General features: G+C 46.7%; 3 protein-coding genes across 8 annotated transcripts; all 3 read right to left on the bottom strand.

Annotated features, from left to right (window-relative positions):
* Nucleotides 1-1,121: 1,121 nt before the first annotated feature.
* LOC122628890 (MLX-interacting protein-like) lies at nt 1,122-11,848 on the bottom strand. Of its 4 annotated transcripts, XM_043811713.1 has the most exons (16): nt 11,797-11,848; nt 8,873-9,304; nt 6,878-6,984; nt 5,511-5,584; nt 5,274-5,399; nt 4,976-5,189; nt 4,688-4,783; nt 4,316-4,583; nt 3,511-4,210; nt 3,242-3,409; nt 3,000-3,144; nt 2,697-2,902; nt 2,166-2,626; nt 1,832-1,955; nt 1,622-1,751; nt 1,123-1,526 (listed from the first exon to the last, which is right to left on the bottom strand). In XM_043811713.1, exons 2-16 carry the CDS (start codon nt 9,253-9,255, stop codon nt 1,405-1,407), a joined length of 3,324 nt encoding a protein of 1,107 aa, XP_043667648.1. In that variant the 5' UTR covers nt 9,256-9,304; nt 11,797-11,848; the 3' UTR covers nt 1,123-1,404. The 4 variants fall into 4 exon arrangements, with proteins under 4 accessions (XP_043667650.1, XP_043667648.1, XP_043667649.1 ...); XM_043811715.1 differs by lacking the exon at nt 11,797-11,848 and having other exon boundaries at nt 1,122-1,526; nt 3,242-3,340; nt 8,873-9,473; XM_043811714.1 differs by lacking the exon at nt 11,797-11,848 and having other exon boundaries at nt 3,511-4,189; nt 8,873-9,472.
* A 66-nt stretch (nt 11,849-11,914) lies between these two features.
* On the bottom strand, nt 11,915-15,864 carry LOC122628888 (cGMP-dependent protein kinase, isozyme 1-like). The gene is made up of 12 exons (XM_043811702.1): nt 15,752-15,864; nt 15,284-15,576; nt 15,048-15,190; nt 14,843-14,980; nt 14,569-14,738; nt 14,231-14,472; nt 13,820-14,131; nt 13,444-13,675; nt 13,195-13,301; nt 12,877-13,116; nt 12,691-12,757; nt 11,915-12,590 (listed from the first exon to the last, which is right to left on the bottom strand). The coding sequence occupies exons 2-12, from the start codon at nt 15,475-15,477 to the stop codon at nt 12,495-12,497; spliced, it is 1,941 nt and encodes a 646-aa protein (XP_043667637.1). The 5' UTR covers nt 15,478-15,576; nt 15,752-15,864; the 3' UTR covers nt 11,915-12,494.
* LOC122628887 (cGMP-dependent protein kinase, isozyme 1-like) lies at nt 15,832-23,336 on the bottom strand. Of its 3 annotated transcripts, none has more exons than XM_043811699.1 (14): nt 23,042-23,336; nt 19,899-20,056; nt 19,667-19,738; nt 19,322-19,578; nt 19,106-19,248; nt 18,895-19,032; nt 18,546-18,724; nt 18,218-18,465; nt 17,758-18,081; nt 17,456-17,687; nt 17,268-17,374; nt 16,966-17,205; nt 16,841-16,907; nt 16,150-16,755 (listed from the first exon to the last, which is right to left on the bottom strand). In XM_043811699.1, exons 2-14 carry the CDS (start codon nt 20,010-20,012, stop codon nt 16,660-16,662), a joined length of 2,217 nt encoding a protein of 738 aa, XP_043667634.1. In that variant the 5' UTR covers nt 20,013-20,056; nt 23,042-23,336; the 3' UTR covers nt 16,150-16,659. The 3 variants fall into 3 exon arrangements, with proteins under 3 accessions (XP_043667636.1, XP_043667634.1, XP_043667635.1); XM_043811700.1 differs by lacking the exon at nt 23,042-23,336 and adding an exon at nt 22,064-22,535; XM_043811701.1 differs by lacking the exons at nt 16,150-16,755; nt 16,841-16,907; nt 16,966-17,205; nt 23,042-23,336 and adding an exon at nt 15,832-16,062 and having other exon boundaries at nt 17,252-17,374; nt 19,899-20,202.
* Between the last annotated feature and the right edge of the window lie 562 nt (nt 23,337-23,898).

Raw genomic sequence — 23,898 nt, 5'->3', positions numbered from 1 at the left:
TCGTTTTTCTTTCTTTCTTTTTAAGTTAGTACGACATAATAAAAAAATCGGCTACACATTTAAATAAATTCTCAACGATGCAACAGGGTGCACTCGAAATGCCTTTAAAATGATAAATATTGAAGTACGTATTGCGTGACACTCGTATTTAACTTCATCTCTCTGGGTTATTATAATTTTTTTTTGTTTGCAAGATTCGTTGCAAATAAATTCGAACGTTTCTATTTTGCCGTAATATCTAGATAGAACTTTGTAACAAAATAAGTAACCATATGACGATATAACAGGCCGTATCATCTTTTAAAAATTGTATGTACCGATGCAGTATGTACGACTCCGAATTATTGAAAAGTTTCGGGGTATATCATCCACGTACGACCACCATGTCTTAAGGCAAGACGAAGGTTATGAGCGAGATTGCATTTGGAATCGTATGCGGTATGACCGAACGATTAAGAGAGAAGAAAAAAAAAATGTATACAGACCGTAACACAAGATCCGAATATCGTCTAAAATCTCTCGCGACTTTTATGGTACGTTTGTTGATGATTATTTAGAAAACTTTTCTTTATTATTATTCATACAAAACAACTTTGATAGAATCAACGTAGCCCCTTTGAAGAGTATCATAATTTGCTTGGCTCAAAAACGAACTTATTTTTATCGAACGCTCTGAAGTTTCAATTGATCGTATCGAATGAAAACTGGCGGTGGTGGTAATGGCATTCAATCGACCATTGCGCGTGTCATACAAATGTACGTTACATTTAAAAGACGTTATTAAGAATTTACAGTGTAATTAGATTAGTACGTTATCAACGATATCACAGAATTGATCGAGTTTAAATGATTACTGGTGGATGCCAGTGTCGTTGTTCGCGTCTAAAATATCTGCATGGTATGATAATTTGGTGCAAAAAAAGAAAATTATATGGCGTTAACAATAAGCTGGAGTTGCGCGGGAAGGAACATTTTGTAATTTGACATCTATCGAGCGAATCCGTTTTCACGTACTTGGCACGTTTTGCTAAAATCCTTTATGATCAAATCCCGCGTAATGAGAAAAATTAGGTATGGAGAGACGAGTCGATGCGGAAGGCGGGAAATATGCAAATGGTTTTACTCGTTCGTACGAGTACGTTCTTTTTCGCGATCGATCGATAATATCAAATGATGATATATCTTTTTGCGATATGGATTTTATGAAAAATCCTGAATGTAGGGATTGCGCTTAGAAAAGTTTTTTTTTTTTTTTTTTTTCAAAAATATACGAGCATCCTTTTGATCGTTCTTCGCGAACCAAGGGCTAAGCCTTACTGGGTAAGGTAACTTTCGATCTTTACGTGGCTACGAGCTATTTCGCGCGCTTGCTTTTCCAAGAGATCTGCAGTCTAAACTCGATCGTCACTGTATGGATCGCCGTCGTTCCGTTCGATTAACTGCCGCTAGTGCTTCCTCGGGTAGGCGACCAGGATCCGCCAAAATATCAGTGGCGGTACAGAGATACCTCAGGGAGTTGAGAACGGCTGCGAAAGTACATAGGCACGATGTAAATGTGACATAAACGTAAACGCAAAGTTAATGAATTTGGAGCGCATTTAAGAGGCGCTTTGCTACAAACCTGGCCTGAGATCGACGAGCGAGCAATGCTGCTCGACCCATAATATTGTACTTCTGTAGAGGTCCTCGATGCTCGCCGTTGATACCGAAGTATTGAAGGAGAGCATTAAAGGTTCAAGCAAAATGCTAAACTGTAAAAGTTCGTTAAGAAAAAAAACATTTTCGACGATTCGTCTGAAGAATTATTTGTCGGAAGATCTTTCAAGGATACGATCCAAAATTTCCAATTTTCTCGAGTACGAGTACGCACGTATTCGTCGAACATCTCCTTCATCTTATTAGTTCTGTGTCTCGAGACTGGGGCACCCGTCGCAGGAAGCATAGATTGACAATTGCTAGAGGAGCAATTAAAAGAGAGAAAAAAAAAAAAAAAAAGAAAGAAAGAAATAAGAAAATACAATCGGTAGGATTTATCGGCAAAGGTTACCGTACGCGCGCATATCCCACGTATACGTAAATTTATTTACTTCGTACGATCAATGGGATTCTGCATACGGATTTCTTTTACGATATATCGAAGAAAATATAGTTGACGTTGGTTTTACCTAATAGAAGTATTAAGGCACTCGATCTGATGTCTCAAACTGTCCATCTCCTCTTTAAGCTGATTCCTCTCCGCCCTCAATTGTTTGATATAATCCGCTCCTTTTTGCAACATGGCAGCTTTACTCAGTTTTGCGTTGGGATTCTGATTGAGCTGCGGTATTAAACTGTGAAGCATGTCGAAGCCATTCTTAATATTGTATCTGCGCTTTTGTTCCGCATGGATATGGCCAACCCTTCTCTGTTCCTTGTACTGTCCACGTTCCGATTCTCCTTTAACGTAATTTCGCGTTGGCGACAGAGGACTACCGATACTCATCGGACTGTGAAGAGGACTCAGGCTCAAGGCTTGAGGACTAGGCGCGTTGGAATGATCCTTGGGCGAGCCAGGACTATTCTGGGATGGATGAGTTTGATTGTTCGCGTTCAAGAGAATCTGTTGACCGCAACTCGATTGTATCCCCTAAGAAGAGAAAACACGTTGGATCGATTTTGCCGAAGAACGATTCGCTCTCGCTCTCCGAAGGACGTACCTGTTGTTGGTGCTGCGACGCCTGTATGGAGGAAGTCTGTATAGCTTGGACCGTGACTGGCGTCGCAATGTGATGTGCAGTCGTTACTTGGGTGGCCGAAGCCGTAGGCGGTAAGATGGGTAATATATGTTTCACCGTATTAGATTGATTCGTCGTTGGTATTATTTTGTCGGTCGGGGCGTTCATCGTACATATACCGGACGTATCTAAACGGGGAAAGAGAAAAATTTGCAAAGAGAGCGAATTCGCGGAAGGCGCGATGGAATCGAAGGGGTTTAAATGCGACGGCATATTGTTACGTACTGTTCGTAAGGAGGTGCGCAAGCAGGACATTGTTGTTTAAATTTAGAGCGGGGTCGCTTACTGCCGAGGCCAAGGGCAATTGGTTCATCCTCGGCGGTATCAAGGAAGAACTGCTTCTCGATCTGTTTCGTGCCTTCATTTGGTACTGAAAATAGATCGGGTTTCGAATAAAGAACGTTACGTTTCTTATCGTGACACGGTACGACGGTACACGTTCGAGGTATATAGAAATCGGAACGAACCTTAGGCACCGCAAAAACTTCCTTCTCCGACGTAGTTGGGATTGATTGTGCTACTAATTTCGTCGGTTGCAAAGTAAGATCCAATCCGGAAGATCTGCACTGTAACAGTATAGGCGATTGCGTTGGTTGTTGCGTTGGAACCGACACGACTTGTTGCGCGGGATGCGTCTGTCGGTCAGAAAATAAATCGGGCGTGATCTCGTTGACGTCAATATTATATCGTATAGGCGATTAACGGTTACGTAGTAAAACCGTGAGCGCTTACGTACCTTGAAATTATTGCCGGCGAATTTACATTGTTGCTGAGTATTAAAGTTTTGGCCGATGTTTGACAGCTTGTAACAAGCGTTCGGTTGCGGTTGGACGATCTTATAAGGCTTCGAAGACATCGGAGGGGTCGGTGGTAACGATCTCATAGACCGCTGTTGGGCGCCGGGCAACGCCGCGTTACTTTGCGCAAAGTTTTGCTGGGCCGTTACCAAATTTTGAACCTCGGCCATCGAGGAGATCTGTGTCGCGTTAACAACGGACTGATCGTTCAACGTCGCGACTTGTATTTGATTGTCGACGGGAGCCAATTGCACCGCCGCTTGTACTTCCATGGCGTACGATTGTTGCTGGCTCGGCTGCTCGTAGACCGAATTTCGTTGAACCGTTTGCACGCTTTGCACGGCCTGAACGGCCTGAACGACCTGCCGGTACGCGTCGGCTCGTTGACCGTGTTGCTGTTGGTGCGTCTGTTGTATCACGCGACTCATTCTACCGGATCGACGATTCTCTTGTCGGATCTTTTCTCGCGTGGACTGACCATTACTCGTCGTAGTCGTCGTCGTGGTCGTAGTCGTCGTCGCAGTCGTCGTAGTCGTCGTCGACGTCGTCGTCGTCGTCGTCGCCGTCCTCGTCGTCCTCGTCGCCGTCGACCTCTCAAAATTTTCTTCCACGGCATCCCTGTAATTCATCTCTACGTCCCTATGTTCGAGAAAAGAATAATTTTTCGTAAACCGCTGCGCGGCGTCCGCGCGTCGTTTAAAACCGAAAAATGATGAAAATAGAAATATAGGGGGAATGCGTTACATGTCATTCCTGTAAACGCTGCTAGACTCCGCTGCTTCGGACTGGTTATATATCTTTCCGGTATAATGAAGATTCTGCATGCCGTTTCCCCGTTCCTCGGACAAGACCGTCGACGATCGTTCGTCCTTCGACGTTGCCTCCTCGTTTAGTTCGTTCATCTGATTGATCGGCGTCATCAGATCGATATCGGGATAACTGGCGTTTAAGCTACCGCCTCGAAACATGTCCTCCTCTTCCGGTACGGGCGGTAACTTGGAGTTTAAGAATTCTATAAATTCGACCCACCGATTAGGATAGTTTGGCCCGCGTGCGATAAAACGACGATACAAAGTTACTTGCAACGCGACAAGATCGAAACGAATGGTCCGTTACCTTGCAAAGGCTCGAGGGTGTCCATAAAATCGTCTAGATTAGGTTGGAGTGGCCCCAAGCTTGGTTGAATGAAATCTGCCAGGCTCGCTCCGCGCGCTGTACGAATAACGAGCATTTGGTATTTTCTTTTCTTTTCTATTACATTCTTGTTTGTACTTATCGTTGAAGGGGAAAAGAAAAGAATGAAAACACGAGCACGGGGAGAGGGAGATATGTATGGGGGGGGGGGGAGAAGAAAAAAAAAGTTAACTCTTGCAAAAGTTAACGAGCGACAGCGACGACAAGTACCGATTTCTCTGGGATCCGGAAAGTATATAGGTTGATTCGAACTAATCGTGGAGAACAGAGTATCTGTCATAAGCTCCATATAGTCTTCGTCAACCATCATACTCTCTCCGCTGTGAGTACCACCTGTGGCCCCATACGCGTTCGCCGTACTCGTGCCAAAATTTTCCGACGTTTCCATGCCATTGCTCCAATCTAGGGTGTCCATCGATTCCATCTGTAAAAGATCCGATCCTTTAGAGAAACTTTTACATTCCTCGAGGTTGCGATTTGCGAAAGATTTTGCGAAGAAACGACGTACCACCTCGGTACCATCCTTGTTCGTCCAACCAAGAATTTTGTTTCTGTAGAACATGCGCCATTTCTTGTATTCCGCGGTAACCGCAGCAAGTTTTCGTTTCCAGTATTTGCCTTCCAAGACGACCGCCTGATGAGAAAAATTACAAGAAGAGACGAAATCAAATGGAGTAGGAAGAAACGTACGTAGGAATAAAGATAATCGAAAGGAAGAAATTGGAGAAAATTTACTTATTCTTACCTCCGGCTTATTATGAGTGTCGACGTCGAGGGGCGACGCAAACTGGCACACCAACGTGTTTTGTTTCAGTATAACTGTAGGGACACGAGGAAAAGTTTCTTAACGTTTAAGTCAAAGTCAAGCTTCGTGTCTCGAAGCAAAAAAGTGTGCGGAGTACGCGATCGTGACGCGTAGAGAACAGTGCGAAGATCCGAGAACTCTCCTCTCCTCCTCTTCCTCCTCCCACGAAGGAGGGAGGAGGGCGACGGTGGTTCTTCCAAGCGGGGCCTTTAATACGAATTCGCTTTCGCGTCGAGACGCGAGCTTTGTTCGCTCGCCGATGCTTTGCGTCGACGTATCTTTTGTCGGTTTGCCATTTTTGCACGAAATATGGGGGAGATGATATCTCCCCCCCCCTCTCACTACGTTCTCCCAAGATTAGGAAAAAAAAAAAAAAAAAAAAAGATTTTTTCTCCGACCTTACAACGTCGACTCTCAACCTTTTTTCCCTTGTTCTTTTTTCACCGTCCACTGATCGACGTTAACGCGCGCGAGCGAAGAGAGGAAGAGTAAATGCGAGGCGCGCGATTCCACGCTTGCGCGATCCCCGATCATCGCGATAAAGCGAAATATCGGAGATTTATGCGAAACGGCGATCGTGCGGCATAACGAACGAAGCCAGAAACTTTGGGCGAAACTCGTTTTTCTCTCGTCGATTGAAGAAGAGTCGATTAAAGATCGTTTGAGGCTCGCGCGAAGGCTATACACGTGTACACGAGGTAAGTGGACGATCGATGGGAAATATTCGAAAAAACTCGTCGAGGGGGAACAAAAGTTTATGATGAAATTTCAAACTCGTTCGAAATCGAAAAGGCCGATCCTTCGATCGATCGACGGAGAAGAAAAACTGCTCAACGTCGAGTGGAAGGAAGAAGAGCGTGGAATGAAATAAATTATCTAAAGTTTCGACCATCGATCAAAGAGGAGACGCGCGAAGCCTCTTGCGAAATAGTCAAGCGAGCGAGCGAACGTAAGTAAGAAGTAAGTGGTAAGAGCGGATGGAAAGAGTACGAGAGAGAAAGAAGCGAGAAAGAGATAGCTAGCTCATCGTCGAGAGAGACGAGGCGCGCGCGTTGCGGAGATATCGAAACGAGAGCGACGAGCCGTCGACGAAACTGATATACACGAAATGGGTTTACGAAAAAGCTTTCCACCGTTCCTTCTCGGCGATTACTCTTTCGTGGGGACGCCCTTAGTCGCCGTTCGATCGCGATCCTAATTTATCTCTCGATCGAGGTTTGCTTTTACGAGCAAACGAGAGAAGGAGGGATACAAAGCGGATTCGTTCTCGAGTACGATCGGGTTCTCCTTCGTTATTATTTCCTCACACTGCATGTGCCAGCATCTCCAGATGACGTTGTTCAACCTGATCTTATCCTTCCATCTCAGTCTGATCCCTTTGAAGCGATTCCATTTGGGCGACGTCAGCTTCTGTCTGGAACAAATTCGAATGCCCTTATGTCATACGGCTACGGCGTACTTGGCTCTTTCTATTTATTACATTTTTCAACGCGTGCCAATCGCGATGGGAGTGGAAAGCGATCGATAAAACGGTCGCGCTTATCGCTTTTTATACGGTGGAAAGTTTAACGGAGACCCCGCCCATCCACGTGCATACATTTCTCTCGTTCGTTCTATCGAGACCGCGAGAGATACCGTAGCAACGCGACTATCGTCTATCCTCGATTACAGTTTACGCACGTAACTTATATTTACGTCTTCGCACGTTACGCTTTCACGTATTTCACCATTTCACGATGGTTCGGAAGGAAGCGGTGCGAAAAGGGGTAGCGTCGTTCTCCGTTGGCGTTGCCGCGTTCGGTACCATCGCGGGACGAAGCGCGTCGGGAGCCTTGAGAAGAGCAAACGGGAAAATCGCGCGTTCTCCCGCGGGAGGACATCTTTTTATCAACGTTCTCGAAAAGTTACGTAAGAAAGAATCGTGGGTGACGATTGAGGAGAGAGCGCGGATGGATTATCAAACGCGTTACGTAAACGTATTCTAGTCCAAGTGGTATTATATTATATCGACGCAGAAAGAGGAAGGAATATGAGGAGGAGGAGGAGGAGGAGGAGGAGGAGGAGGAGGAGGAGGAGGAGGAGGAGCTCCGTTAGATCTCTCTCCCGAAATGACTTCTATATCGCGTATCGCGATACTCGAATATTTCGTAAAGAAGTACGCGCCTACGTAAGTACTTTAAGAAGACCCCTTTATCGCGGGTCACGCGACTTTGTTAACTTTCCGCTATTCGAATCGAACCGCCATTTCGAGCAGTGCTACGAGAGCCTGCCGCGGAAAATACGTAGCTCGATCGCGATCGATATCGATTGCGAGATGACGATACCGTCTAAAAACGAGTAAAAAAAATCGTGCGATAGGAGAACGCGCGTTCGTACGAATGCGAGGTTATCGCTTACGTAAGGCGTAAGAAGACGTTGAAAATAACGATCGAGTCAGTGAACCAAGTGCGAACATCGAACGTTGCAGAAAGTCGAAGTCGTTGGACAAGTTCTCGGGCAAATTCGAGATGGCCCGAACTCGAAAGCGATCGAAAGCGAGGAGTGGAAAGAGACGCGCGAAAAATAGGAAAAATCGCCTCTTCGCACGGCTGCGACTATTTCTCGAGATCTCGATTAGATTCACCTTGGCATCGGACCCTAGTCATTTCGATTTTTCTGGTAACTCGAGCGATTAGATAAGCAAGAAAGAGAGATTAATCCGTACAAACTTGGGCCGGATTCTATATCGCGCTCGACTCCGGAGACCGATCTCCTTAACGATTCCCGACGATATCGTTGGAGAATTACGACGCTCGAAAATCCCAATTACTCTTGCGTTCTCTCTCTCTCTCTCCCTCTCTCTAGCGAACGTCGTAGTGGAAAAACTTCATTTATCTGATAACGCGGTATTTACCAAACGCGAAGATAAATTCGATAAATTTGATAAATTTGATAAATTTGATAAATTTGTGTGCGCTTTAACGAGAATCGGGGATGGAGAGGAGGGGCGAGGGGGGGGGGGAAGGATCTTATTAGCGTATTATCGAGAGAATCGTAACGGTCGATTTCCTTCTGACCGAGTTTGGCAGAAAGGCAAAAGCAAGGCCGCACCCTTCAACGGCACCGTCTCTCCGCTACGGTGTACGGCGGTTTTACGGCCTCGCTTTCATTAATTTCGTTTCTCGTTGACCGACCGCCGACGATTCGGTAGCATTTGTCCGGTTGCCGGCGTTCGAGCCCACGACGCTCGAAACAACGTGTCCCTGATCGTAAGAGAGATCGTCGAAGAGGAATCTCCTCCTTTGAACCTCGAGAAGACTCACCTGTAGGCCAAGGACATGCATTGAAAGAGCTTGTTCAAGGACGTCTCGATGCTAAGCTGTTGAGAGTTCGGTTTGTCGTCGAAGGTACCGCCGCCGACGAATTTTTTCAGGGAAAAGCCGACCGGCGTCATGATCGCCAATTTCCCATTTTCCTCGTCCGGAACGGGAACGGCGAGCTCGTCCTCGTCGTCCTGCGCCTCCGCCTCGAAATCGGAAACCATGAAATGACCGGAGTGTATCGTCTCTCTCGAGTCTCGTTCCGCGCTTTTCCTCTTATCGTTAGCGGTCTCCTCCTTCCCTGCTGCGGATCGGTCGAAGGCACCGGTGCCCTGGCTCGACGTCATCATCGTCGACGGCTTCCTGTAGATCAATCCGGCCTGCATCCCTCTTCCTATTCTCCGCGCTCGAACCACCTCGTTTGGATCGTCAAACCTGGATCGTCACTCCTTTTTACAACTCCATTTTTTAAACACCGATAATAGAGTTATTTCAACTTCTATCCCTAAAATTTGCGCGTTCGTTGTTCGAAATTATTCCCAAGTGGCTGCTCCTCGTTCGACCGTTTTACCTGTTTTAATCTTCCCTCGAATTTATGCCGTTTACGATACGCGACGCGTTTACATGCGCACGCACATGCGCGCGCGAGAGAGAGAGAGAGCGTGTTTACGCAAAAATTAGGCAATTGCGGACGCACGCGCGAAGGTCTCGCGGACTTTCTTTAAAAGTCGCTCTCTTAGAAATTCTCTCTCTTTCTCTCTCGCGAGTATTCGGCACGAGTCCCGGCTCGATGATCTTACTTGATCTTTCCCAACGTACACGCGGTCCGACGATAATTCGCGCGCCAAATATTTTTCGATCGCAGGGACGGCGGCTCGTCGTATTCTAATAAAAGTATTTACGTTCTACCTTATCTACGAACGGCGCGACGATCGGTGCGCCGATCGCGAGTCTCGAGTTCTAATATCGAACTTGCCGCTAGAATCGCGGCTACGCGATCGGAGATACGCTCGAAAGATTTTCACTCTCGCAAGAACGTGCCTTTATTCTACCGAAGGATCGAACAAAGCGATAACTTTTGTTTATCGGTTTACGACGATGACGAGCTCCACCTCCCCCCCTCCCCACCTCTCTCTCTCTCTCGGTGAGAGAGTCGCTTCAATAAAGCATTCGTTATTTATCGAGAAAAAGATTTTTCTTGCGGTATCGGACCAAACCGTTTTATTCCGATTTACGAGTCGCGTTGCGAGCATAAGCAAAGAAGCGTCGGATCTCGCTATACTTTGATAACAATGACGGAAGTTTTCCATCGGTCCGATCGATTCTTTCGCAATACCGTTAGATAAATTTAGCAATCGAGAAAGTATCTCGAAATCCTCCGAGTCAACGACCTTTCGACCTTTTTTAAGCCGTCGACGAAAAAACCCTCTTTTCTCGTCCGCCGTATTGTTCGATCGTTCGATCTTTCGTCTCCCGACGAAACTAAGCGGAACGATAAGATCGATTCGTAGTAAAGTGCGATATCAAATTATCGACTATTCGATCGACGAATGGATTTTATTAAAACTCCATTTCCATCGTTAAACTTGCATTACGCGACGCGCGAATGCGTCCGGTAGTAGTTCGTTCGATCGACGAAGAAGCAACGCTAAAGATAGGCAAGCGTAAGCGGTGTGTAAAGGGCTTAAGAAATAACGAGCCGAAGAGCTCGAAGGAGCTTGGAGAAAGAGAAAGAGAGCGAGATAGAGACTTTCGTAGTCTCCGTCGCACGCTCTTATGCAATCGTCGCTGCAACTCGAGCAAACATTCGGCTTCGCCCACACGTGCGTTTGCTGCTCGCTGCTCGCTCCTCTCTCTCCATCGACCATCTTTTCTTTCTTTCTTCTTCTCTCAACGATAACGAGCGTGAAAATTCTCCTGTCGCGGATAACCGTAAATTCCCCTTTTTGATTTTATCAGGAGATATCGTTCGTAAACTACATTCTTTTATCTAGTTGTAACTCTTTAATCCTTTGTGACAAATAAATACAACTTTTAACGATCAAGGAGAACTCTTCGACTTTCGTACAAGATTCTATTAAAGTTTCAACAAAGTCCGTTCGAACCAACGTGTCTAGTTTCTTCCCTCGATACCAAACTGTGCTTGTCGTAAAGCCAATATATATGTTTTATAGAATTTATATATGTTTTATAGAAATACATTCTGATCGTTATCTTTAGGAATATAAAGAGTAGACCGTTTACTGGAACGTCAATCCCAGAAATGGTTTCGTAAACTATGACTTGTCCAACCGACAACTTGCGTCGCCTTGTCTACGAGTCTAGTTTCTCAAGTCGTATACCTGCTATTGCAAATACCTTTGGTTCATCGTAAGTTTTTATAGTCCACGGGAAGATTAAGAAAGACGAGGTCTTTGGTTGTGTCATGAAATAATTATGCCCACCGCTGTTACAATTGCAATCGCTATCATTTTCTTGTCTAGACCGACCGACGAGATCCAAGCGTGCCATCTGACAGTTGTTTACAATGAAATCTCGAATCAACAAGCTGTCACAAAACGGCTCGTTACAAAGTTACAAGATTCCTCCACGTTTCTCCTATCTCACACTCTCTCTCCCTCTCTCTGCTGTACGCGCTGTTTGTGACTTCGGAGCAGGCTCTCTTCTTTTCCTTCCAGATAATGAACGAGCGCGCGAAAGAAGCAAGCGTTATCTAGAAACAGGCAACGGAAAAGCGGAAGAGAGAGGGAGAAAGATAAAGGGGCCGATATATCGGTACGTTCCTTCGCGAGAGAACGTATCGTAGCCACTTGGTAGAAAAGAAAATTCGTTCGCTATCTCTTTTTTCTCTTCGATCCGAGAGACGTCGTTACGTAGAGAGATACGCACTCTTGCCTTCCTTTCTATCTTCTTCTATATCGACTCACCTCCTTTCTTTTTCTATCGACACTTTGGTACGGCACTCTTTCTTTTTATCGCGCCTCTTTTCGACGATAACGATGATAACAACAACAACAACAACAACAACAACGACATCAAGGAGAGGGAGGAGAAGGAAGGGGGATGACGTTGAGAAGGGGAAGAAGGAAGAAAAGAAGGAAAGATCGTGGAAGGAAGATAAAAGTATGAAATCACTGATCGATCGAAAGCACGCACTTCCAAACGAAGGAGTTCCAGCGAAGCTCGCCGTCAGGCTGGGCCGCGAGGCACCGCGCCCGGACGAGGTCCGTACGCGTTACTACACGGGACACGCACGCTCATATTGCCTTACGTGACGCCATTTGCAATTCGCCAACAGCGTCGTCGACCATCAACAGTAGGACTGATAGCTCGGTCGACGGCGACGGAGGGTTGGTTGGGGGGCGAGGGGTCGCCGGGTGGTACGCTCTTTGCGCCGCACGAGCGCGATGCGCGCTCATCGTCTTTCCGATTGGCCGAACGTCGCGAACCCTATCGGACCTTGTCGGAGTCACTTCGAGCGTCGAACGTGCCTATTTCAAATCCGTCCGCCATCGAGTTCCTTATCTCTCTTTTTACGTCGCAAACTTAAACTTAACTTAGTTAATTCTAATAATAAATTTTCATAGACGAATGAAACTCGAAGGGAGTTTCGTTGCGCTCTTCCTTAAAAATTTTCGTCCCAATCTGAAAAATCCAATGGTGCGACGTCGCGATCGATCGGATATCTCTCGAAATTCCTTCTGTCGAGATGATGCTTCACCTACGAACGAAAATAAGCAAAAGTAAATGATCTTTGAAACAAGAACCGTTCGAAACTCTCCATCGAGATCTCTCCATCGAATCGCTCAAATCGAAATTACCGTGGGTTTCACGGGCGAGGACATGGACAGATTTTGTAACGATCTCCAATTTATATCCTTGAACCATCTGTAACATTTGTACGAGTACAAAGTCGTTTGGATGAATTTCTTTAGACGCGTGTGTACGTGACACGAGCAACGTACGTCACACGTATGGCAGGTATTTAGAGACAAACCCGCGCTTACCTGTGATGACGAACATCCGTGGCACCGTTTCGCAAGTAACCGAGTCTTTTCGTAGGATCTGCCTTGAGCAAACGTTGAATAATATCTTTGGCCGAGTTGGAAAGTATCTTTGGCATTTCAATCGCCTCGATACCCCCGATGATATTGTTACCTACTTCGACCTCGTTGATACCTTGAAACGGAGTCCAACCTAACAACAACTCGTAGATGACGATACCCAACGACCAATAGTCGGCGGCCCTTTGAAAAATGCAAACGATATACGTGAGTCGAACCATTTTCTACGTAGCATGGATCGATCGATGTACGACTACGGACCTATTGTATCCCAAACTCTGAATGACTTCCGGGGCTAAATACTCGATAGTACCGACGTACGTCATGGTCTTGTAAGGGCCAATGAATTTGCTCGATCCAAGGTCGGCCTGCGTGCAACAGATAACGGAGGTGTGTGATCGATTGATTCCGATTCTAATCGTTCGATCGGGATCTAAGGAAGAACGATCGATTGAAAGGGAGAGAGAGAGAGAGAGAGAGAGAGAGAGAGGGAGGGAGGGAGGGACTTACGAGTTTCATGTAACCGTTCTGGTCGAACAATATGTTCTCGGGTTTGAGATCTCTGTAAACGATGCCGAGAGAGTGCAGGTGATTGATGCCCTCGAGGATGCAAGCGACGACGAACTTTGCCTCGGAAGACGCGAAACGAACTTTTCTCTGCAACGCCGTTCGTAGATCCCCGCCGAGGCAGACCTCCATGAGGAAATAAAGATATCTCTTGTCTTTGAACGTTCGTAACAATCTGAAAAATCGACGATTTACATTTCTTCCCACTTCCGTCGACGTCATGCGAAGTATATAATACGTATGTCTTAGGCGAGAAGACGAAGGAAAATATAAATATGTCGTTCGATCATACAGGTACGTGTAGACAAAACGAAGTTACCTGCAAATGAAAGGAGAATCGCAAGCCATCAGATTGTACTTTTCATTGTAGATCAATTTTTGTAACTTCATTTTCGTGATCATGCTCTTCCTGACTTTCTTCCTCGCAAAACTTATACTCGACATCGAGTCGATGGTCACCAATTCTACCCTTCCGTAACCACCTTTGCCGATCGTACCCTCGATTTCCATATCGGCCAGGGTCAAATCTTTAAATTCTTCCTTCCAATTGTCCTTCACGGCCGGATTTCTGTTGATCTTCCATATCTTGTTCTTGATCGATCCCAACTCGCCGAGGTAATCTATGAACGACCTAAAATCGTCTCCTCCTTCATAAATCCGTAAGCACGATCCACTTCCACGAGTTCCCGTGGAGCGGCCCGAGAGACCTAACTTTCGATTACGAACTTACTGCCTATCGATGGTGTAACATTCGGCGCCAGGCGGCAGAGCTATGGCGTTCGCCTGTCGACGGCACTCGTCGCCGTAAAGCGCCTTCTCGCCAAAGTAATCGCCCTTCTCGAGGATAACGAGCTCGTCGTCAGCCCCGTACGATTTCTTCTTGGTGATCTTTACGTTGCCGCCGTTAACTATGTAGAACTTGTCACCCGGCTCGCCTTCGCGAAAAATGTGGGTGTTGCCACGGAAGAATTCCTGCGATTTCGAACGGAAACACCGACAAAAATCAATCCGAAATAAGATAATAAAATAAAATGAAAGAAATTATTTGGAGACGATCCATCGACTTACCACGACTATTAGATCGGACATCTTCGAGAGCACTTCCTCCGGCAGCTCCTTCAGAATCTCGATCTGCCGAAGCACTTGGAGATTGTACTCCGTGGATTCCTTCATGGATCTCCATATTATGGCGCAAAAGCTCTTTCTGTCGAGTACCCAAACCTTCCCGTTCGTCTGTACTGGATAAACGAAAATTTATTGTAACTCGTAGATCAAGTCGCGAACGATTTGACTTGAATCGAATCGCGATTCGACGCAACGAAACAACGAATGGGTCTGATACCATCTATGGAGCACAATCTCTTGGTATTGTAGAGCAAGGCGAGTTCGCCGAAAGCGACTCCGGCTCCGAATTTTCCGTAATACGTTTTTCCCACGTAAATCTCAAAAGTGCCCTTTTCCGAGACGTACAGATGCGAGCCTGAAAATTCATTTCGTTCGTATTGATTCGGGACCGAATCGGACGAATCCCTCTCTTCGCGACTCACCTATCTCGCCCTCGTTGATGAGTCTCGTATTAGGCAAGACTTCTTGCGGTTGCATCGCGGACGTGAGCTGCTCGATGTCGACCGCTCTTAGATTTCCGAGAAATTTATTTTGCGAAATTGCGCGCTTTATGAGCTCCCTCGATCTGCGGGAAAAAGGGAAACTCGAGTCTCGTAGGAACGATCGTGATCTCGATGCGAGAGCCGATAATTAAAAAGGAAAAGGAAAGAGGAGATACCGTGAACTCTTCTCGTAGGTCGATATCGCCATTTTCGTGTCTTCGACCTCACCGACGACGGCATGTTTCCGCAAGTTGGTTGTCTCTCGATAGCAATCCTCGTCGGTGCAATCCTGATCGCTCGTCGTCTTGCTTGGCTGTTTTTCTTTCCATAGTTTCACCGTGAAACCACTTCGAAAGCTCTTCAAAGACATCCTTGGTCCTTTTACAAATCGAGTCTTAACAAACTTTCCGGACTATTCCCCTACGAACTTTTATTACATTTATAAAGCGCTAAGAAGGCCATAAAGCAACTAGAAAAACAAGAAAGGAAAAGAAAAGAAAGACGATGCGCGCCGAGACGACGAATATTCGTAACGGGAAAAGGATCGCGGGAACCGCGAGCGCGTGACCGCGCCTGCGCGCGATAAAATATTTAGCCGAAGGACGACGGTAGGATTTGCGAGGTCAAATTTGTCTCGAAATTACCTTTGGTCTTTCGATCGCGGTATCTCAGCGAGATATCAGACTCGACTGATCGATTTCTCTAGTGTCCCTGCGCATAGATCTTATCAGTCGAGAATAACGCTCTCGGTTAGCTCGTTGCATCGAAAAAACTAAAGCCAGATAAACCATACGCGTTTCGTTTAATCCCCTGACATACTATTTGATTAAAAAAAGGCTCTTTGTTTCCGCGGCGATAAAGAGTCGGGATCGATAACAATTACGTCGACTACGACGGCAACGACCACGATGACTGATCAATAGAGAGAGAGAGAGAGAGAGAGAGAGAGAGAGAGGGACAGAGCGCTGCCAATCCTTCCTGCTTGTATTTTTACGTAGGAGTTAGAAGGCGCGAAATCCACGCATGCACGCACACGCACGAGTTAGGAATATTTATAAAATTCTTTATTGAAAAACGTATATTCTCTCGGGCGTTATAAACGATGTCGTCGATTTCACGTTTTTCCCATCTCCACGCGAAAAGTCTCGAGCTATATGGGTATATTTATTCAAACAGAGAATATCGTTCTCAAAAGTAACGTTACAATATCATTCGTTGAATTTAAAGACACCTATGCGTATCGATGGAGAAGAATCGTTTGGAAAATAGCGTACGGTTAAAAAGGAGAGTCTTCTAAAAAGTTTCGATCGAAAGAATTCAAGTGTTCTATTGTGGAAAAGCCAGTAGAACGGATATCGTTCTAATCAAGATAATCCTTATCGCGTATCTAGGATTTTTTTTTCTCTATACCTTCTTCCCCAAAAGAACGCGTTTACATCGTGTGTCATTTATAATTTTATCGTCTTAGATTAATCTTATCGAGGAACGCGCGCCATTGCGAAATAAAGAGTCTTCCCCGAGGCGAACGATCGAAGAAGAGATCATCCTTCGATCAAAAGTCCTTGTCCCAACCTGAAAATTCGTCCGGCGGAATATCTCGTTCCGGAGGATATCTTTCGAAATTTCGCGTGTCGATACGGTTTCGCACCTGAAAATAGAAAAGAACGAAATAAAACGAAACGACGTAATATAGATAGCGTCGTGAAAAACTAACGAGAAAGAAGAGAATTTACCGTCGGTACTATAGGAGCGGGTAAGGCTAATCGTTGAAGAGCTTGCCAATTGAATCCGGAAAACCATCTGAAATAAAACGACGGGAATTAATTGGACGGGATATTGATACGCCAAAGATTCTTACTTGTGATCGCGTATATCCTGTATGCCGTTTCTTTGGTAGCCCAATCTGTCCGAAGCGGAATGCCGTAGAAGCTTCTTAATAAAATTGTTGGCATGTTTGTTAATGATGCTCGGTATACCGACGACTTCGATCCCCTTGAGTATCTTGTTGTACGTCGTCATGTGATCGGCCGCACGGAAAGGTGGCTTGCCAACGAGGAGCTCGTGCGTCAGAATACCGAGTGCCCAATAATCCACCGCCCTTTAAGCAACGTTATTTCCTTCGTTAAGCTCGGCCATCGCGAGACAGAGAGAGAGGATTACCTGTCGTGTCCCTTGTTCAATATTATTTCCGGAGCAACGTATTCGGGCGTACCGGCAAAGGTCCACGTTTTGGCAGGACCGATCTTTTTGCTGAATCCAAAATCAACCTGCGAGGAGCAATTGAGAGATATAAATATAAATCTAAGTAAGGCACGCGTAAGCGTTTTACGTTCATGGACGATCGGTACCAGCTTGAGATAACCACGAGAGTCGAGCATGAGATTTTCCGGCTTGAGATCTCGATAAACGATGTTCAAGGAGTGCAGATGATCCAGAGCCTCGACGACGCAGCCTACCATGAATTGCGCGGTGGCGTCGTCGAACAATCGTCTCTTTTGTAGGGTCGTCCACACGTCACCACCCAGACAGATTTCCATAAGGAAGTAGACGTATTTGGGATCCTTGTACGTTTGATAAAGTCTACGACGAAAGAAGGAAAGATAGGGTCGATTCGAAGAGGGAGATAGGCGGCGATACGATCAAGACGTACTTGCATATGAAAGGCGAGTCGCAGGCCTGCATAATGTGCTTTTCGTTGAGAACGTGCTCTTGCTGTTGCTGATCGACCATAACCTTCTTCTTGAGCTTCTTCAGGGCAAAACTTTTGTCGGGATCGGACTTTAACGTTACCAACTCGACCCGTCCGAAGCCGCCAACGCCGAGCGTGCCTCTCGTTTCGAGATCGAACAACGTCAGATTCGAATACTCGTTCGTCCATTTCTTCGGCGTCAGCGAGCTCTTTTGCTTCTCGTACTCGGCGAGCCAATCCTTGTTGCGAATCTCCTCGAGGCTGCCCAGATAATTGAGGAAGGACCTGAAGGAAGGTTTCGTCGACGTGAGAACGAGAGGTTGGTCACGCGAGAGAGAGAGAGAGAGAGAGAGAGAGAGAGAGAGAGAGAGAACGACGCGAAGCAACAAATTGTCAAAAAGAAGATGGAAGTGAGACTAACGATCCGTCGAGGGTAAGGCACTCGACGCCAGGTGCAAGGGCGATCGCGTTCGCGTGCCGACGATGCTCTCCCTCGTCGTCGTAAAGTGCCTTCTCCCCAAAGTATTGTCCTTTACCGAGAACCACCAACTCCTCCTCGCCCCCGTACTCGGTGTCCTTCGTTATTCTTACGTTCCCACCGCTGATTATGAAGAACTTGTCGCCCTTTTCTCCCTGCCGAAGGATTTTTGCGCCCGCCGGGAAGAATTCCTAGGAGCGAGCCTTTCGATAGAAATATCGCGAGTCATCGCGGAAAACTCGATCGTTATAGGCAAGTAAGACAACGTTACCACTCGTATGAGATCGGAGATCTTCGACAGTATCTGATCCTTCGGTTCTGGTAGTTTTTGAAGAACGGAGACCCGCTGGAGGAAGCGGATGTTACCTTCGAGCCGATCTTGGGCGCTCCTCATCATCACCATCAGAAAGACCGATCTGTCCAGTACCCATACCTTACCGGATTTCTTAACTGTTCGCAAAAGAAGAGAATCGTAATCGCGATCGTGGCTCGTACGCTGCGTTCAACGGCGACCGGAGACGGTCCGCGATAATAACGGATAACGACAACGCTCGATCGTCGATTCTCACGCATACATCGCGACGTAACGTCCACGTAACCGACAAGCGAGATAGCCTTACCTCCGATCGAACGAAGCCTCTTCGTGTTGTAAAGCAACGCGATTTCTCCGAATGCGACGCCAGGGCCAAAGGTTCGTTGGAACTTGGTACCTTGGTATATGTCAAACTCCCCTTCCGCCGACACGTACAAATGAGATCCTGAAAAAGCGCCAAGCCGAGGTAAGAGCCAAACGATCGTTCGAACAGGAAGGATCGAATACCAACGTCTCACCTATGTCTCCTTCGCGAATCACCATCGTATTGGGCGGCAACTGTTTCGGATACATCGCCGAGACGAGAGACTCGACCTGATTGCTCTCGAGATTACCAAGAAACTCGTTCTCCAAAATGGCGCGCTTTATCTGTCTCGCGCTCCTATTTCAAAAAGGTCCCTGAATGAATAAACTCGAAAGATAAAGGGCCCAACGACGATGGAACGGAGAGATACCTGGCGTCCTTTTCGTAGGTAGGTATAGGCGCCGCCGAGGTAGGCGGCGTAGGAGTCCTCCCGATGACGCCGCCACGGGGGTTAGCCGGTTTTACCTCCTCGTATCCGTTCTCCTGCTCGGCCTCGTTCTTCTCCTCGTGAATCTCCAAGTTCTCGCGATTGCTCTGCACCCGGGAAGATTCGCTCGCTCGATTTTTGCTCGTGGCGGCCGAGCAAACCGTTCCGTTCGACGGGATGGCATTTGGAAGCGGACGTATCTGTCGGATCGAGGATATCAAGGACCGCGTGACGGACTTTCGAAACGACAAAAAGGAGGAAGGAAAACGGGAAACGCTTTCTACTTACGACGCCATAAGTGAGATCCGGCTCGCCCGACTGCTTGTAACTGGTAGCGATGGGACTCCTCGTGCTTCCATTCTAGCGCATTGCCGGACAAACAGAAAAATTAGATGCGTCGCGATAAGACGCACGGTGGCTCGCGGTCAAGGTACTTTTAATCCTCGGCTAGACGGCCGATAATTTCTTTGCTTCTACGTACGTGCGTATGTATCGTCGGAGGATTGGGGATAGTACTCACCACGACGACGCTCGATACGCTCGATCCGCCATCGTGCTCGTTTACGTGCGTGAAGTTGATGCTGCCACGCTGACTGAGAATACTCGCTCGCGGAAAGCACGAGAACCTCATCATGTTTCTCTCGTCCAACGCATGTCTCGAAGAAAGTCTCTTTACCCCTGAAATCACGAGTATTCGTTTTTCCTTAATCTCACGCGCGATCAACGAGCGACCGCGATCGTCTGCTCGTCGGCGACCGACTGAAACCCATCGAGCTCATATTCCTTTATCTATTCTTCGTTAGCACACTTTGGCTACGTTCGCGTTCGCTCGCGATGCTGGAGGAGGAGGAGGAGGAGGAGGAGGAGGAGGAGGAGATGGCGGAGGAGGAGAAGCAGGAGCGATCGAGCGAGCTCCGACGAAGGGCTATGAAATTTCTTGCTATTTCGTCGTTCGAACCACGTGCCGCGGGATCGCCTCGAACGGTCACATGATTATGTTAACGACGTTTACTATTCGTTCGTATTAAGATTCGTCGTTTCAACGTATTAGCGCCTTCCCGCCCGATACCGGAGTATTCTTTTCCTTCCTTGACCTTGGCCTTTCAGACTCATCACCCCCCAAATCGCCGAGGGTCTTTTTTATAAAAATTAGCTAAACCCTGACGTAATCCTTTCGTCGAGTTAATAACGTTTCGTGTATCATTTGTCGTTCTCGAGATACACTCGATCGGATCGGATATCTAATCGGTAGCTACACGTTTGTATTACACGCCTAGAAAATGAAAAACTCTTGTCTTTCTCTTCGGCGATGGTTAAATAGCTTCGCGCAAGTTCGAGCAACCGAACGCCTAACGAAGTCACGCGTTTCTTTTTCCCGTCCTTGCCTTTTCGCGAAGCTTACGCTATTTATTATTTATTACCGCTAGAGATAAACTTAATTACCCGTAAATGGAATTTATCGCGATACCAATGTCGCGCGCATTCGAGGAATCATGCAGGGCTCCGAGCGTCGCATCTTCCACGTTATCTCGTATAGGAATGATTAATGACCGTTTTTCATCGATGCCCTTGAAGCTTCTCGATCGACGGACAAGGAAACCCTTACCCGCATCCCTTCGTATCCCCCCGTTCGTTCTCTCCCCTTTTCTCTCTTTCTCCCTCGACGTTTTCTTCTCGACGCGATCGAAACGCAACGAGCTGTAAGGTAAAAGTAAAGTGAAAGAAGGCAAGCAAGGTCGGCAGCGCCAAGGTGTACTATATCGCTATATCGGACGACGATAACGATATTTGATTAAGCATGAAAGCCGCACGATCGTGCCGAAATGTTGATCGTATCGCGATATCTACTGATTAACCCGTGTTTTAATTGCAACAACCAAAAAGTTCGTTTGAATACGACGAGAACGACCGAACGAATTATTCGTTGCTCCGCTTTGCTTACGCTAGTTTATAGGAGAAAAATTATTTACCCGCGGTGCGGCGCGTCGCGGAAAATTAGCGCGATGACGCGACTATTTTCAGAATTTATCGCGATAAGCTGCGCTCTTTACTCGTCGTCGCAGAAACATCCTCCTTTTCCTCGGAAGCTTCGATCTTCGAGTCCGAGCGTCGACGTTCGTTGTTCTCTTTCCGTCGAAAGAACAAAACGAAGAAGATGAAGAGACAGAGCGAGAGAGAGAGAGAGAGAGAGAGAGAGAGAGAGAGAGAGAGAAAACAATACGATTTCGTTGCGTTGGAACGACGCGACGTTTGCTGCGCGTTGCGACCGATCGCGACGACACAATGGCCTACGGCAGATCTTTATATTTTTCTTTTTCTTCTATTTCCTTTTTTTTCTTCTTTTTTACGTAACACGGAAGACACGTTTTCGTTCCGAAGAGCGGAAAAGCGACGGAGCGATATTTCGCAATGTTTCTCTGTTGCACAACGATGCCGATGGCGTCATTCCTAACAGCGAAAGAAAAGAGACGCGAGAAAAATGGAAACGACCGACCGAACGGTCCTACGATCGATCGATCCATCCTTCGACTTTCTTCCTCGTTTCGCTGGTACTCTATTCGCTCGTTTACTGCTACTCTATCGCTTTTCGACGTATTTCTATCTAACGCCATCCTCGGATAAGGATCTATCGAGAAACGAACGAACGTCATCATCGACGCTGTTGTTATTTTTCTTCGGACTCACCCTTCGGTTTGAAGCTTAGCGCGAGCGATGCACGCGTCGCGTTACGCTTCGGGAACGGGCATCTTTCGGAGGAAATTAAAAGAGGGAGCGAGAGAATCCACGAACCTGAGAAATATCAAAGGAACATTGAAAAATCCTCCTCCTCCCTTTGATATGACTCTTTTTTTCGGTCGTTTTTCTCCCGCTGTACCGCTCGAATTCGTGTATTCTACTGATGTTCGATTCGACAAAGACGCAGAAATCTTATCTGGCCGATAACGAGAAGACGTAGTGTCAACAGGTAGGTATGTACGCGCGGCTATCAGAGAATCTTATCTAACGGGTCTATTCTTCTTTCCATTAACGAGTTTTACTATTAATTGCTCTTCCGTGCTTTCCTACGTTCTCTTTTATTTTACTTTATCTCCTCTCTTTTTTATCGTTTTCCTCCACCACGGATAGACCAAATCGATCGTGCGAGCGAACGGACATATTGAATTCGACAATTGAATTTCAATAATTTCGTACGAATCGGTTGGACCATTTTCACTCGATTCATCGCGTTTAAACCTATATATCCACTTATCTTTTCCCTCGCGTGTCTTTGCGAGTAACCGAATAACCTCGTTCTGGTACACTTAAGCAAACACTCGCAATCGGAGATAGGTTTTTATCAATCCGTCGAGGTGCGCGCACGCGACGTCGTTTGGGTATTTTCAAGTGGCAAGGGCCCGTCGAAGACGTCCCGTCCCCGATCCTGCAAGCTTCGAGGATTTGAAAGGATCCTTACGATCCAGGACATGCGATCTTATTTTAAAATCGTTATTATTCAACGGGAACGAGGCAAAATATATACACGATCGATCACGAAGCGAATTAATTGAGAGAGCAAACGATTCTTTTTTACCCCCTCTTCGCTCGCTCGTCGATCTCTGATTTTTTTTTCTCGCTCGGTAGAGCCGCTCGCGATAAGAGCCTCGACCGGAAGAAAATACTCACCGTTTCCGATCGCAATCGTCACTTTGTCGCAATCCTCTTCGAAGGTTCTCCGAATATCTTCATGCTCGACACTTTTCTCTCTTTACTTCTTCGTTACTTTTCTTTTACCAAATATCCAGACAAAAGCGTACGATCTCGTCGATTTCGTTCGATTCCGCGGCTTTTAATGGGAAAACCAGTGACTAACGCGATCGGAATTGGAGTAATAATCGAGGAATGCGCACGAGCACATTCGCAGGCGCGCGCACGCGTCGACTTTATCGCCTCGGCCTTCCTTCGATGTGATTCGATTCGAGGAATAGTTCGTTGTTCTTTCGACTTATTCTTTCGATTTCGCGAGGTAGTCCGCGTAGGACTGCCAAAAACGAGGAACCGAAGAAGCTTCGATTATTTAGACATTTTCCAAATAAGATTCAACGAGAGGATCGATCTGAACAACGAGAAAAGAAAAAAGGAAAAAGAAGAAAACAAAAGGTAAGGACTCGCGTCGGTCGGCGGAAGACGCGTGCGATCGACAGGTAGCTGTGTGTTATCGACGGCCCGGCCACGAAGCTACTAAGGTGAAAATATAGGAAGAGCGGGAGAGTTTTTCGCGGTGCCTCTGCCAACGTCGATACGGCCGGCCGGCCGGCCGACCGACCGACCGACCGACCGACCGTCCGATCGGTCGGCCATCCAGCCAACCAGCCAGCCAGCCAGCCAGCCAGCCAGCCTCGACCCTGATGATGCTATCGACGATTATCTGTATATGCGTCTGGATTGCGCATACACGTGCGAGTACGATATTTACAATGTCACCCGTATATGCACTTGCAATTATCTCGTACATAGATATCTGCAGCCGAATAAAGTTCCTC

The sequence above is a fragment of the Vespula pensylvanica genome, chromosome 4 (assembly GCF_014466175.1).
Source record: "Vespula pensylvanica isolate Volc-1 chromosome 4, ASM1446617v1, whole genome shotgun sequence".
NCBI lineage: Eukaryota > Metazoa > Arthropoda > Insecta > Hymenoptera > Vespidae > Vespula > Vespula pensylvanica.
Note: the sequence above shows the minus strand (reverse complement) of the source record. Positions and strands in the feature narration are given on the sequence as shown.